We start from the raw sequence: 12,951 nt of genomic DNA, 5'->3' as shown, positions 1-12,951 counted from the left end.
TGTCCAGTTCATGACCTCTTCTGCATACACACACACACACACACACACACACACACACACACACACACACACTACACATACATGTATATATATAAACTTGGATATATAAATTCAGCCCGATGAGTCCATTTATTGATTCTCCTATGGATATGTGATTAGAACTAAGAACTTGAGACTGGATAACCTATTTCTTGGCTCACTCATCCCTGCATAAGATTGATTCTCCTCACAAAATAGCCATTAATTGCCTGTAGTTCTTCATCTATGGCAGTAGTTCCCAATTTTCCTAAAGCTGTGACCCTTTAATGCAGTCTCTCATGTTGTGATGATCACTAACCATAAAATTGTTTTCATGGCTACTACATAATGGTAATGTTGATACTGTTATGAATAATAATATAAGTATTTGTTTTTCTATAGGTCTTAAGTGACACCCAATGAAAAGGTTATTTGACCCCTAAAGTGTCACATCCCACGGGTTGAGAAACTCTGTTGTAGGGGAAGGGCCTTGTAAGATTTCCCCTATCCATGTTGACATGTCAACTGGTATTGCCATTACACAGGTCTTGTTTAGATGACCATGCTTTTGAGATTTCAAGGATTCACTATCCTATCATACATGAAAACAGTGTATCATAACAAATCTTGGAAAAATACTTTTTAATAGAGAAGATGATTTAGAAATTACTATTACCTTTGTTAATGACCTGTAGTTTAAAACACACAAGCAAATTTAATCAACATGAATTTATCACTGTGTCTTAATGGTCCCTTACTCATCACAATGGATGTGACGTACCCTTCCTATGCCTATGTTTAGTCATTATGCATTTCTGTATGATTGTGTGTACTATCAATCTAATAACTTATTTGTTCTTGTAACAACCAATCTGTTTACTTAGAAAATTCTGAATCATAGGATACCTCCAATTCCACACAACTAGGCAAAGAGTTCATTCCACTACTTTTGCTTCCCTATTTTTATTTATCACTGTTATTTTGGATACCTGCCTCACTCAATATTTTAAATTATTTCTTAAAGAATAAAATTCACTGAAAGTATTTCCATGCCATTTTGAAATCCACCTATTGCATGTATTGTAATGGAGTGCAAATATGTCGTTCTGCAGTTGATTCTGGTTTTATCATGTCTGATATCATTTTCATTATAGTACAAAGAAAGGTGGTAATTCTTTTTCTTTCCTATATGGCTAGTTATATATATGTACTACACCAACATCCATTTATTTGTAATTCTTCTACTATACTTAAGCATAGTAGAAAAAATGATATTAATAATCACTAATAAAGCATACTGTCGTGTTTTGAGTCAGAGGGATGAATCTGAGCTGTCTTGATTTTGTATTGACTTAGACAAAACTTTTTTAAAAAGATGTTAATGCCAGTACTAACTATTTGTTATCCTGGATGCATACCATCAGTTTTCATATCTCTAACCAGTTAAAGACAATAGGATATCCAGGGTATTTGAAATTTTGAATAACATACTTTGAACCATTTGTGAATATACTCCATACTCTGACCAGGAATCAATGCCAAGATATTTATCAAACTGTGATAGATATATTTGTTGTTTACTTAAAAGAATCTACAGTCATTTAGGAAAATCACCTCTGAGCATGACTGAGAGAACATTTCTAGTTTGGGTTAACCTAGGTGAGAAGAATCACTATAAATATAGGTGGCATCATTTCACGGGTAGGGGCCTTGGGATAAATGAAAAGGAAAGGGAATCCAAGGACAAACATTAGTTTCTCTGTGTGTCCTGACTACAGATACAATGTGAGCAGCTGCTCCCCACTTGGGCTGCCGTGACTTCCCTGCATGATGAGCGAAATTAAACCCTTACTTTCTTCCTTTCTTAAGTGGCTTTGGTCAGATATTCTGTCATAACAATAAGAAAAGTCACTCGTGTATGAACTAAATGAAAATATGACTTCCATTGGAAAGCTATCTCAGGATTTTTCATCTAATCCAACAGATTCCCTCATAGGTATCCATATACAGCCCTAGAGAAAACTCTATGTAACCTTAATTATATATTGCAGCTTATAATTAGTTTAAAACATCATAAAGGCTAGAAGTAATTGAAATGAGTCTTATAAAAATACTGCAAGTCTGCTTTAGAAAACAATGAATGAGAACAATTCAAGGGAGGACAAGAATAGATATTAAATTGCTACAGAAGGTGAAAAGTATAAAATATACATAATTATTATGTGGTCATAATTAGTTTTCTGTTTAATGAAAATCATTATTTCAATAATTTAAGATACTGTAGTTAGTCAAGAAATCTGATTTCCAATGTTTTATATGAGCAGAGAAAGAATCCTGCCCTCCTCCACCACAGATTCCAAATGCCCAAGTGATGAAAACCACAGTGAAATACCAGGATGGAGAAAAAGTATCTGTTCTTTGTCAAGACAATTACATAATACAGGACACAGAAGAAATGGTGTGCAGAGATGGAAGGTGGCAGTCATTACCACGCTGCATTGGTCAGTAGCTCTGACTTATTCTACAACATTCCTTCTTTAAATACTGAAGAGAACTCAGGTGAAGGGGGAATATTGAAAAACTAGGGCTTAACATGAAAACTGTGGAGACATAATCCAAACTGTTTCTATTTTCCAATGTAAATTTTTTATTTATGCTTCACTACTTCATTTCTGTTCTTCATATAGTGAAAATTCCATGTTCCCAGCCCCCTGAGATAGACCACGGATCTATTAAATTACCCGGAGTGTCAGAAGAAAGGAGAGACAGAGTGGAGTCCAGAATTCATGAACATGGCACTACACTCAGCTATGTTTGTGAGGATGGATTTAGGATGGCTGAGGAACACGGGGTAACCTGCAACATGGGAAAGTGGAGTGTTCCACCACGTTGTGTCGGTGAGAACAGCATGAAAATTCAATTCTGGTTTTAGAATAAGTCTTTACCAATAAGCTACTCTCATCAAAACCAGAAGAAAGAATGATTTAGATTGGCACATATAATTGATTATATATTTTACCATACATTTCTATTTGCATAATTCAATCTCTCCTGCTTTTGTTAATTGTATTGATTGTCTTGAAATCTAGTTTTACTCTTGCATTTCTCTTTTTAAATATGATGCATACTCTACCGACCTCACCTGCTCATGGGCATTGTAGTGTGTGACTTGCCACTGGGTGTTAAACTCCTCAGTGTCTTTTCCCAACAATGTGTTTCAGCTGCAATATATGGAAGGTTTCCTGAGAATATTCTTTCTTTTTTTTTTTTATTCTTTTGCCACTCATGATTTTTCAGAAATTTTGGTGTCAAGTTCTTTTTTGGTGTGTAAGCAGTTTAGCAGATGCAAGGCAACAGAAGGTGGTCTTAAGAAGCACTGTCCACCTCTTCTGTGATTGAACATCTTCCTTGTTAACATTTCCTTCTAGTACATAGAATTGATGTATGAGAGTGAGTTTCTGAATTAGTGCAATATGGAATCATTTCACTCTGTTCCTCTCATTGTGTTATTTTTCAGAACTTCGTTGTGGACCTCCACCTTCAATCCGTCATGGTATTGTGTCTCATGAACTAGACAGTTACCAACATGGAGAAGAGGTGACATACAATTGTGCTGAAGGCTTTGGAATTGATGGACCAGCATTGATTAAATGTGTAGGAGGAAAGTGGTCCCAGCCACCCACTTGCATGGGTATAGTTTTTTTTTTTTTCATTCTTTGTGTAATAGATTATCTAGTTTAAGCTATATTTGGCACAAATAGAAAGCAAGCTGCAAATCTAGCATATCAGAAGGTTTTACTGGATGCTGGCAGACAAACACAGTACTGGTAAAACATAGTTATATTTCATTTTCACATCATGTATCCTGAGCTATCAGCATCCTCAGACTTCTAGAAAACACTGGCTCTGTTCAAGAGGCTTATCACTACAGTGATGGTTTTAATAGTAATGCCACCATGACTACATATGCTCTAATGTTTTTAAATAATAATTATAATTAATTCACATTTGGTGAACCTGAAAGTAGAAATATGTCATAGCTTCATATGAGATAAAAATTTGAAGCAAAATGAAAATACCTCAATAATTATAACTATCAGTATTCTATATCCCATGTCATTCCAACCTTATTTATTTTTATAAAGTTGGCACATTTCAATGTAACTAAGTCAAATCTATGGGAAATCTACACTATTTATTGGTCTCTATGAACCTAAATATTGCTTCATACATTGTATATCCTACAATTTCCTGAAAACAAAAACCCTGTATTTTTTTTCTTTCAGTAACAGATTGTGACAATTTGCCCAGGTTTGAAAATGCCATACCCCAAGAAGAGGAAAAATATTCATATAGGTCAGGTGAACAAGTGACATTCACATGTGCACCTTCTTATCATATGAATGGGTCCAACATTGTGACATGTGTTAATCGCGAATGGATTGGAGAGGTGGTATGCAAAGGTAGTTTGATGCATTTTCAACATGTATTTATTATAGTTTTGGAGGACTAGTAAAAAGGTCTAGCAAAATTTAAAAGTGGGCAAAAGTTAGCTTTTAAAAGCAAGATGAAATTTATTTATTTTTTAAAATAAAAGCATGGAATTAAAAACCTGATGGCTAATAGAGTAATGATCTTCTGAGTATGGTTCCATGGCCAGCATCATCATTATCTTTTGACCAAATATTATGAATGTAAATTAATACTGGGGACCTCATTCTAAAGATCTTAAATAGAAAAAAAACATCTGGATGTGAGACCTTGAGTCATCTATAATGTCCTTAGGGATTCTGGGCAAACTCAGTTTGAAAACTTTTGCTGTAGGCTATAAACATTTGTAAATACATTGTTACATAATCACCTTTCAACTGAGGTCTTGTTTATATCTCATTTTCTCTATCAGTTACAATATTAAGATATTTTGTTTATTACAATATTAGGATATTCTGCTTGATCATCATTTTCTTATACCTATGTTATTCTTGAAACAATGTTTTCCTCCTTATGTTGAAAACTGATTTTTTTCTCACTTAATATATTCTGATTATGTTTTTTGTTCTGTCTATTTCTCCCAGTTGCTCCCCACCTCATGTTCCATCTGCACAAATTCCCTTTAAATTTTTCATCAGAAAAGTAACAGCCTTCTACGGAATAAAAAAACAAAACAATCATATTGGAATGAGACAAAATAAACAATCTGAGGGGAAAGAGCTGAAGAAAAGACAAGAGACTGATAGAGACTACAAGCCCCACTCATTCCCACACTCAGGAATCCCATGAAAGCACTAAACTGGAAACCATAATATATATGCAAAGGACCTGTAGGATTAAGAGAAAGAAGGAACACATAAATAAAGTAAAGTGAAACCAAAAACAAAACAGAAAATCTAAGTTGTATTAATCACAGTTAGGCATTCAAGAGGAATTTTAGTTGTTTTTCCTATTGTGTGAGAAAGAACACAAAGGACTTGTATTCCTGTGTTGGGCTGATTTCTCTCAATATTCAATGCCCTTTTCTAACTAAAATAATAAAAATTATCTATAACGTCTGAACTATATTTCACATAAGAGTACATCACATTGTCTTTATAAATTCATCAATTGGTTGGCACCGAGACAGTTTTCCCATCTTAGTTTCTGTTTAATAGCAATGTGCAGTAAAATTATACCCTTTTCATACAATATACCCTGATTAGAGTTTCCTCTACCTTTACTTCTTCCAGTTCTTCCCCATATCCCCTCCTCTCCAGATCAACTCCCTTTGGGTCTCTCATTAGAAAAGAAAAGGCTTCTAGGAGATAAAAATCAAACATGGCAAAATAAAATATAATAAAGATGAAGCAAAAACTATGATACAGATGTAGGACATGACAACCTAACGGGAGCAAAGGAGTCCCAGGAGCAGGCAAAAGAGTTAGAGACCCGCTCATTCTCGTAGTTAGGAGTCCCATAAATATACTAAGCTGATAGCTATAATATATATGTAGAGGATCTATTTTAGACCCATGAGATTGCCTTTATAGGTCACTTGGCCTTTTTCCTTAGCTGCTCTTAACATTCTTTCTTTATTCTTTATGCTTAGTGGTTTAATTATTACGTGGTGAGGGGACTTTTTGGTGGGTCTAGTCTACTTGGTGTTCTATAAGCTTCTTGTATCTTCATAGGTACTTCCTTCTTTAAGTTGGGAAAGTTTTCTTCCATGATTTTGTTGAATATGTATCTATGCCTTTGAGTTGGTATTCTTTTTTTTTCTCGAGACAGGGTTTCTCTGTGTAGTTCTCCCTCCAGCGTGCTGGGATTAAAGGTGTCTGCCACCACCTCCTGGCTTGAATTGGTATTCTTATCCTTCTTCTATACCTGTTATTCTTAGGTTTAGCCTTTTCATGGTGTCCCAGATATCCTGGACATTTTGTGTTATGACTTTTTTGGCTGTGGTGTTTTCTTTGACTGAGGAATCTATTTCCTCTATTGTATCCTCTACACTAGAGATTCTGTCTTCCATTTCTTGTATTCTGTTGGTTATGATTACATCTGTGGTTTTTTGTTCATTTACTCAGATTTTCTATTTCCAGTATTCCTCTTGTTTTTGTCTTCTTCATTGTTTTCTATTTCAATTTTCAGATCTTGAACTGTTTCCTTCACATGTTTAATTGCTTTTTCATGGTTTTCTTGGCTTTCTTTAAGGGATTTATTGATTTCTTCCAATTTTTTGTTTGTCTTTTCCTCAATTTCTTTAAGGAAATTTTTCATTTTTTCTTTAAAGGCCTGTAGCATCTTTATGAAGCTATTTTTAAGGTCACTTTCTTCTGCTTAATCTACATTGTGATGGTAGGGTCTTACTGTTGGATGAGGGCAGGGTTCTGCTGATGCCATATTGCTCTTTATGTTGTTGTATGTATTTTCGCATTGACATCTGCCCATCTCTTCCTCTAAAAGGCGCAAAAGGTGCATGTGTCTGAGCAAGCTGCTGTTGGTCAACTCTGTGCTTGTTGTGTGTGTGTCTCAGGGGGCTCCTTTGGGTCCAATCGTAGCTCTTGGTCTACCTGGAGCTGGCAGATTCTGAATCTCAGGGAGCTGCACTTAGCCCAATCCAAGCTAGCTGATTCTATGACTCAAGGAGTCACTGTTGGTATTATCAGGACTCTTGGTCCAGTCAGAGCTGGTGGATTCTGTGTCAGGAAACCACTATTGGTCCAATGAGAGATGGCAGATTCCTTGCCTCAGGAAGTTACGGGAGTCACAGACAGATGGGTATTGGGATAGGGCTTGGGTCTTATAGATTGCAGGGTCCAATGTGGGGTTTGGTGGGACAGTATGACTTTGAGGAGTTTTGTCTGCTGGCAAGTAACTGGGTAGAGTTGGATGTTGATTCCCAGGGACTGGCTGTGTCCAAGGGCCTGGGTCCCAGAGGCAGGACTCTCTGGGAGGGAGAGAAGTCATTCACCTCTTGGTCCAATGGGAGCTGGTGGATTCTTTGTATCAGGAAGTTACTGGGGTCACAGGCAGATGGGTATTGGGGTAGGACATGGGTCTTATAGATTGTAGGGTCTGATTGGGGGTTTTGGTAGGTCAGCCTGCCTGTGGGGAGTTTTCCCTACTGACAAGTAACTGGGGAGGAATTGTGTGGGCTAATGTTCATATTCTTAAATTTAATGAGAATTAAAATAGCCCTCATTATTTTTATGTTTCTTTTCAGAAATGACATGCAAACCTCCTTATATTCCAAATGGTTTCTACTCACCTCAGAGGATCAAACACAGAGCTGATTATGAAATCACATATGGATGTAAAGAGGGCTTCTATCCTGCAACCCAGAAAACAGTCGTAAAGTGTACAAGTACTGGCTGGATTCCTGCTCCAAGATGTGGCTGTAAGCTTTATTCACACCTTTAATCCTCATAATCCTGAAATTATACTTTTAAACATGGACAAATGGAGATAAGTAGCAAATATTTGACTTTTTGTTTGCATACAAGTTTTAGAAACACTTTGCTTTTAAAAGTAAGTAATATTTTAAGTAATAATAATTTTCCTTTTGAAAATAGATTCTTTTCTCACACAACATATTCTAACTATAGTCTCTTCTCCCACTGCTCCCCACAGTTCCTTCCCAACTCCCCTCACCCCCAGATCCACTCCCTTTCCACTCTCATGAGAAAAGAAATGTCTTCTAAGAGATAACAACCAAACATAACACAATAAATTATAATTAAGATGAAGTAAAAACTATCATCTCAAAGTTGGAACCCAAAAGGAGGAAAAGAGTCCCAAGAGCAGGCAAAAGAGTCAAAGACCAACTTGTCACAGTCAGGAGCCCCATAAAAATGCAAAGCTAAAAGCTGTAATACATTCACAGAGGACCTGGTGTAGACCTGTGTAGGCACCGTGCTTGCTCTGTGACCTTACATGCACCTTGCTTAGTTGGTGGAAAGGGCCTTGTTCTCCTGGTGTCTTCCTCTTCTGTGAGGTTCCCTGGGCTCTTTAAAGAAGGATTTGATGGAGATCTCCAATTTAGACTCTTCACCTAATGTCTGGCTGTAAGTCTCTGCATCTGTTCTCCTTTGCTGACAGAAATAGCCTCTCTGATAATGACTGAATAAGGTACTGGTCTATAAGTATAGCAGAATATCATTAGGAATCAATTTATTTAATTATTGATTGATTGATTGATTACTGGTAGTATTCAGTTTTTATCCTAAATCTGTGGTTTATCTAGTCTCTAGTTCTTGGTTCGGTGTGGGTTCCTTCTCGTGGAGAGTGCCTTAGGTCAAATCAGACATTGGTTGCCTGCTCTCACAAGTTCTGTGCCACTATTGCCTTAGTATATTAGACAATCAAGAAAGATTGTAGGTCAAAGGATTTAGGACTGAGGCAGTGTTTACATTTTTGATAGCCTGCCAAGTACCTTCCAGCACCAAAGGCACTAGAATCTGGGGGTGAAGGCTCTATGTAGGCACCAGATCAACTTCTCCATGTTCAATGAGTTGTGTGGATGTTCTGCTCTGTCCTGGGGCCCCACTGTCAGTTTGTAAGAACAACTCATTTTGTAGCAACAGTCTGGTTTATTTGGGGATTTCTATGAGATTGTCTTGGTCAACAACTCAACTTAATGCAACCTATTTCCAATACTGGAAGCCTTGTTTGGTGACAAGAGATGGCCAGTTGAGACTCTGCATCCCCCATTATGAGGAGACCTCATTAGGATCACATTAATATGTTTTAGAAAGTTTCCACTATCCTAGGTTCCCATATCATCCCTCAAATACCCCTTAATTCCAGCTTTCTCTCCCCAGTTCTCTCCCTCTACCCTATCTTCCCTCCTCCTCCACATTCTAGTTTCTCTTTCAAAAATCAGGCATCCAAAGGTGTATGGATTTATGTCTGGGTATTTGACTTGATTCCATTGATCACTATGTCTGTTTTTATATCAATACATCAATATATCAATACCATGTGTTTTTTATTACTATAGCTCTGTAGTATAACTTGAAACCAGGGATGGTGAGATATCCAGTAGTCATGTATTTTTCAGGATTGTTGTAGCCTTCCTGGGTTTTTTTTTCCATATGAAGTTTGGATTTGTCCTTTTTAGGTCTGTAAAGAATTGTGTTGTAATTTTAATAGGGATTGCATTGAATATGTAGCTTGCTGTGGTAAGATGGCCATTTTTACTATGTTACCAATCCATCGGCATATAAGGTCTTTTCATCTTCTGCTGTCTTCTTCAATTACTTTCCTCAAAGACTTGAAGTTTTTTTTATCATATATGTCTTTTACTGGCTTGTTTAGTATTACTCTAAGATATTTAATTTTATTTTATTTGAGGCTATTTTGAAAGGAGTTGTTTCCATGATTTCTTTCTCAGTCTATTTGTCGTTTTTATATAGGAGGGCTACTGAGATTTTTTTTTCAAGACAGGGTTTCTCTGAATAGCTTTGCACCTTTCCTGGAACTCACATGGTAGCCCAAGCTGGCCTTGAACTCACAGAGATCCACCTGGCTCTGCCTCCCGAGTGCTGGGATTAAAGGTGTGTGCCACCACTAACTGGCTAGTTATCTTTTATTCAGCCACTTTGCTGAAAATGTTTATATGCTGTAGGAGTTCCCTGGTGGAATTTGGGGCTACTTATTTATACTTTCACATGGTCTACAAATAAAAATATTTGGAATTTTTCCTGTCCAATTTGTATCCCCTTGATCTCCTTCATTTGTCTTATTGCTCTAGCTAAACCTTCAAGTAAAATATTTAATAGATATAGAGAGAGTGGACAACTTTGTCTTGTTCCTGATTTCTGTGGAAATGCTTTGTGTTTCTATTTATTTTGATTTTGACTATAGGCTTGCAGTATATTGCCTTTATTGTGCTTAATAATGTCCCTTTTATCATGAAGGGTGTTTGACTTTGTCATAAGCTATTTCAGCATCTAGTAAGATGGCCATGTTTTCTTTTCAGTTTATTTATATGGTGGATTACATTTCCTGATTTTAGTATGTTGAACCATCCCTGCATCTCTGGGATGAAGCCTACTTGATCATACAGGATGAATTTGATATGTTCTTGGATCCTGTCTGAAAGTATTTTATCCAGTATTTTTGCATCTGTGTTCATAAGGGAACTTGGTCTGTAATTCCCTTTCTTCATTCAGTCTTCATGTGTTTTAGCTATCAGGATGACTGTAGCCTCAAAAAATGAATCAAGCAATGTTTGTTTTGTTTCTATTTTGTGGAATAATTTGAGGAGTACTGGTCTTAAATCTTTGAAAGTCTAGTAGAATTCTGGGCTAAAACCACCTGGCCCTGAGCTTTTAAAACTGTTTATTTGATCTTGATTTAACTTTAGTAAGTGGTACCTATTGTGAAAATTATTCATTTCTTTTATATTTTCCAATTTTATAGAGTTTGGGCTTTTAAAAATGTGTCTGTGTAATTCTATGGATTTTCTTGGTGTCTGTTGTTATATTCCCTTTTTCATTTCTGATTTTTTTAATTTGGATATTGTCTCTCTGCTTTTTAGTTAGTTTGGATAAGGATTCTTCTATATTGTTGATTTTCTCAATGATTCATTTTTTTATTCATTCTTTGTAATGTCCTCTTTGTTTCTATTTTTTAAATTTCAACCCCAGTTTTGATTATTTTTTGCTGTTTACTCCTCTTGAGTATGATTACTTCTTTTTGTTCTAGAGCTTTCAGGTGTGCTGTTAAGTTGCCAGTATGAGATCTTCCTATTTTTTTTATGTAAGCAGTTAGTGCAATGTGCCTTCCCCTTTATGTTGATTTCATTGTGTGTATCCCATAAGTTTGGGTATGTTGTGTATTCATTTTCATGGATTTCTATGTTGTCTTTAATTTTTGTCTTTATTTCTTCCTTGGCCCAGCAACCATTCAATGGAGAGTTGTTTCAGTTTCCACAAGCTTGAAAGCTTTCTGTTGTTTCTGGTGTTGTTATATACAGCTTCAATCTATGAAAGGATGCAGGGAGTTACTGGAATTTTCTTTTCTCTATTGAAACTTGCTTTGTTTCTGAGTATGTAGTCAATTTTGGAGAAAGTTCCATGAGGTGCTGAGAAGAAGGTATATTTTTGTGGATTTTTCCATTGAGAGTATGTAGTGTCCTTCTCCATCTCTTTTGATTAATTTTGGATTGAAGCCTATGTTGTGAGACATTAAAATGGCTACACCAGCTTGTTTCTTAGGTCGATTTGCCTGGATTATCTTTTTCCAACCCTCGATCCTTGATGTTAAGGTGTCCTTTTTGTATGCAGCAAAGGAATGGATTCTGGTTTGGGGTCTATTCTCTTAGTCTGTGTCTTTTTATTGGGGAATTGAGTCCATTGATACTGTGAGATATCAGTGACCAATGATTTTTTACTCCTGTTATTTTATGTAATTGTTGGTGATAATTTGTTCGTGTGTGTGTGTGTGTGTGTGTGTGTGCATTTTTCCATTCTTTAGGTTTTACTGGTGTGAGATTATTTATTTTCTGTGTTTTCATGGGTATAATTAATCTCTTCGGTGGGAGTTTTTCTAGCACCTTCTATAGGGCTGAATTTCTAGATAGAATTGTTTGCATTCGGTTTGATCACAGAATATCTTATTTTCTTCATCTATGGTAATTGAAAGTATTTGCTGGGAATAGTAATCTGGACTGGCATCTGTGGTTTCTTAGAGCCTGTAGCACATATATCCAAGATCTTCTGCCTTATAGAGTCTTCATTGCTAAGTCAGAAGTATTTCTAATTGGTCTGCCTCTTTGTATTACTTGGTCTTTTTCTCTTGTAGCTTTTAATATTCTTTGTTTGTTCTCTGTTTAATGCTTTGATTATTACATGGTGAGAGGACTTTCTTTAATGGTCTAGTCGATTTGGTGTTCTCAGAGACTGCCATGGCTGTCAGTCATCAGGAGCCTTTGTTGAGCTTTAGGCTCTGTGTTCAACATGTCACACTCACAAGGCTTTGACAAGAGCTCTCAGTTCCTTATCATATAAGCCTCTATGTAGATTGCCTGATGACAGCTCATTTGCTCTAGTTAGTTATCAGAGAGACAGTGGGGGCCCAGAATCTGTCTGTGATCTACTCACACACAATTGTTTCTGGCATGGCAGTTCTTTATGTTCTGAGTCCAGCTCACACATGAAGAGGGAAATTATGTTATTTTTGTTGGAGGGAGTTGCTTTGGAGGACTTCAGTGGCTTCTTAACACACACACAGCATCATTTGAATCAAGAATATTTTATTTCTGATATACTTCTTTCATACTTTTCAGGTTTTTGCCTATCTATATCCATATTACTTTAATCCTGTTTAGATGCTCATGATAAATGTATATCATAGTGAAGCCTGGTATCCCTTAAGCCAAATATATATATATAGTGACAAAAGAGTGGTCAGGGATCTCCTTTTAGTCCCCATTCTGTCTCTGTGTTAGTATTACTG

The 12,951-nt window shown here is 36.3% G+C and overlaps 1 protein-coding gene across 14 annotated transcripts in view; it reads left to right on the top strand.

Annotated features, from left to right (window-relative positions):
• The window catches only part of LOC102923317 (complement factor H-related protein 1-like), a 256,566-nt gene that overhangs the window by 101,738 nt on the left and 141,877 nt on the right, over positions 1 to 12,951 (top strand). For 11 of the 14 annotated variants that reach the window (XM_076547540.1, XM_076547550.1, XM_076547544.1 and 8 more), the window contains 5 exons: positions 2,343 to 2,519; positions 2,706 to 2,915; positions 3,536 to 3,709; positions 4,305 to 4,481; positions 7,715 to 7,888. In XM_076547540.1, coding sequence (XP_076403655.1) covers positions 2,343 to 2,519; positions 2,706 to 2,915; positions 3,536 to 3,709; positions 4,305 to 4,481; positions 7,715 to 7,888 — 912 coding nt within the window. Of the gene's footprint in view, positions 1 to 2,342; positions 2,520 to 2,705; positions 2,916 to 3,535; positions 3,710 to 4,304; positions 4,482 to 5,093; positions 5,171 to 7,714; positions 7,889 to 12,951 lie in introns of those variants that run through there. The other 3 variants (XM_076547547.1, XM_076547551.1, XM_076547546.1) reach the window with 3 other exon arrangements.

Source organism: Peromyscus maniculatus, chromosome 11, assembly GCF_049852395.1.
Source record: "Peromyscus maniculatus bairdii isolate BWxNUB_F1_BW_parent chromosome 11, HU_Pman_BW_mat_3.1, whole genome shotgun sequence".
NCBI lineage: Eukaryota > Metazoa > Chordata > Mammalia > Rodentia > Cricetidae > Peromyscus > Peromyscus maniculatus.
The sequence above is the reverse complement of the archived record's forward strand: the minus strand, read 5'-3'. Positions and strand labels throughout refer to the sequence as shown.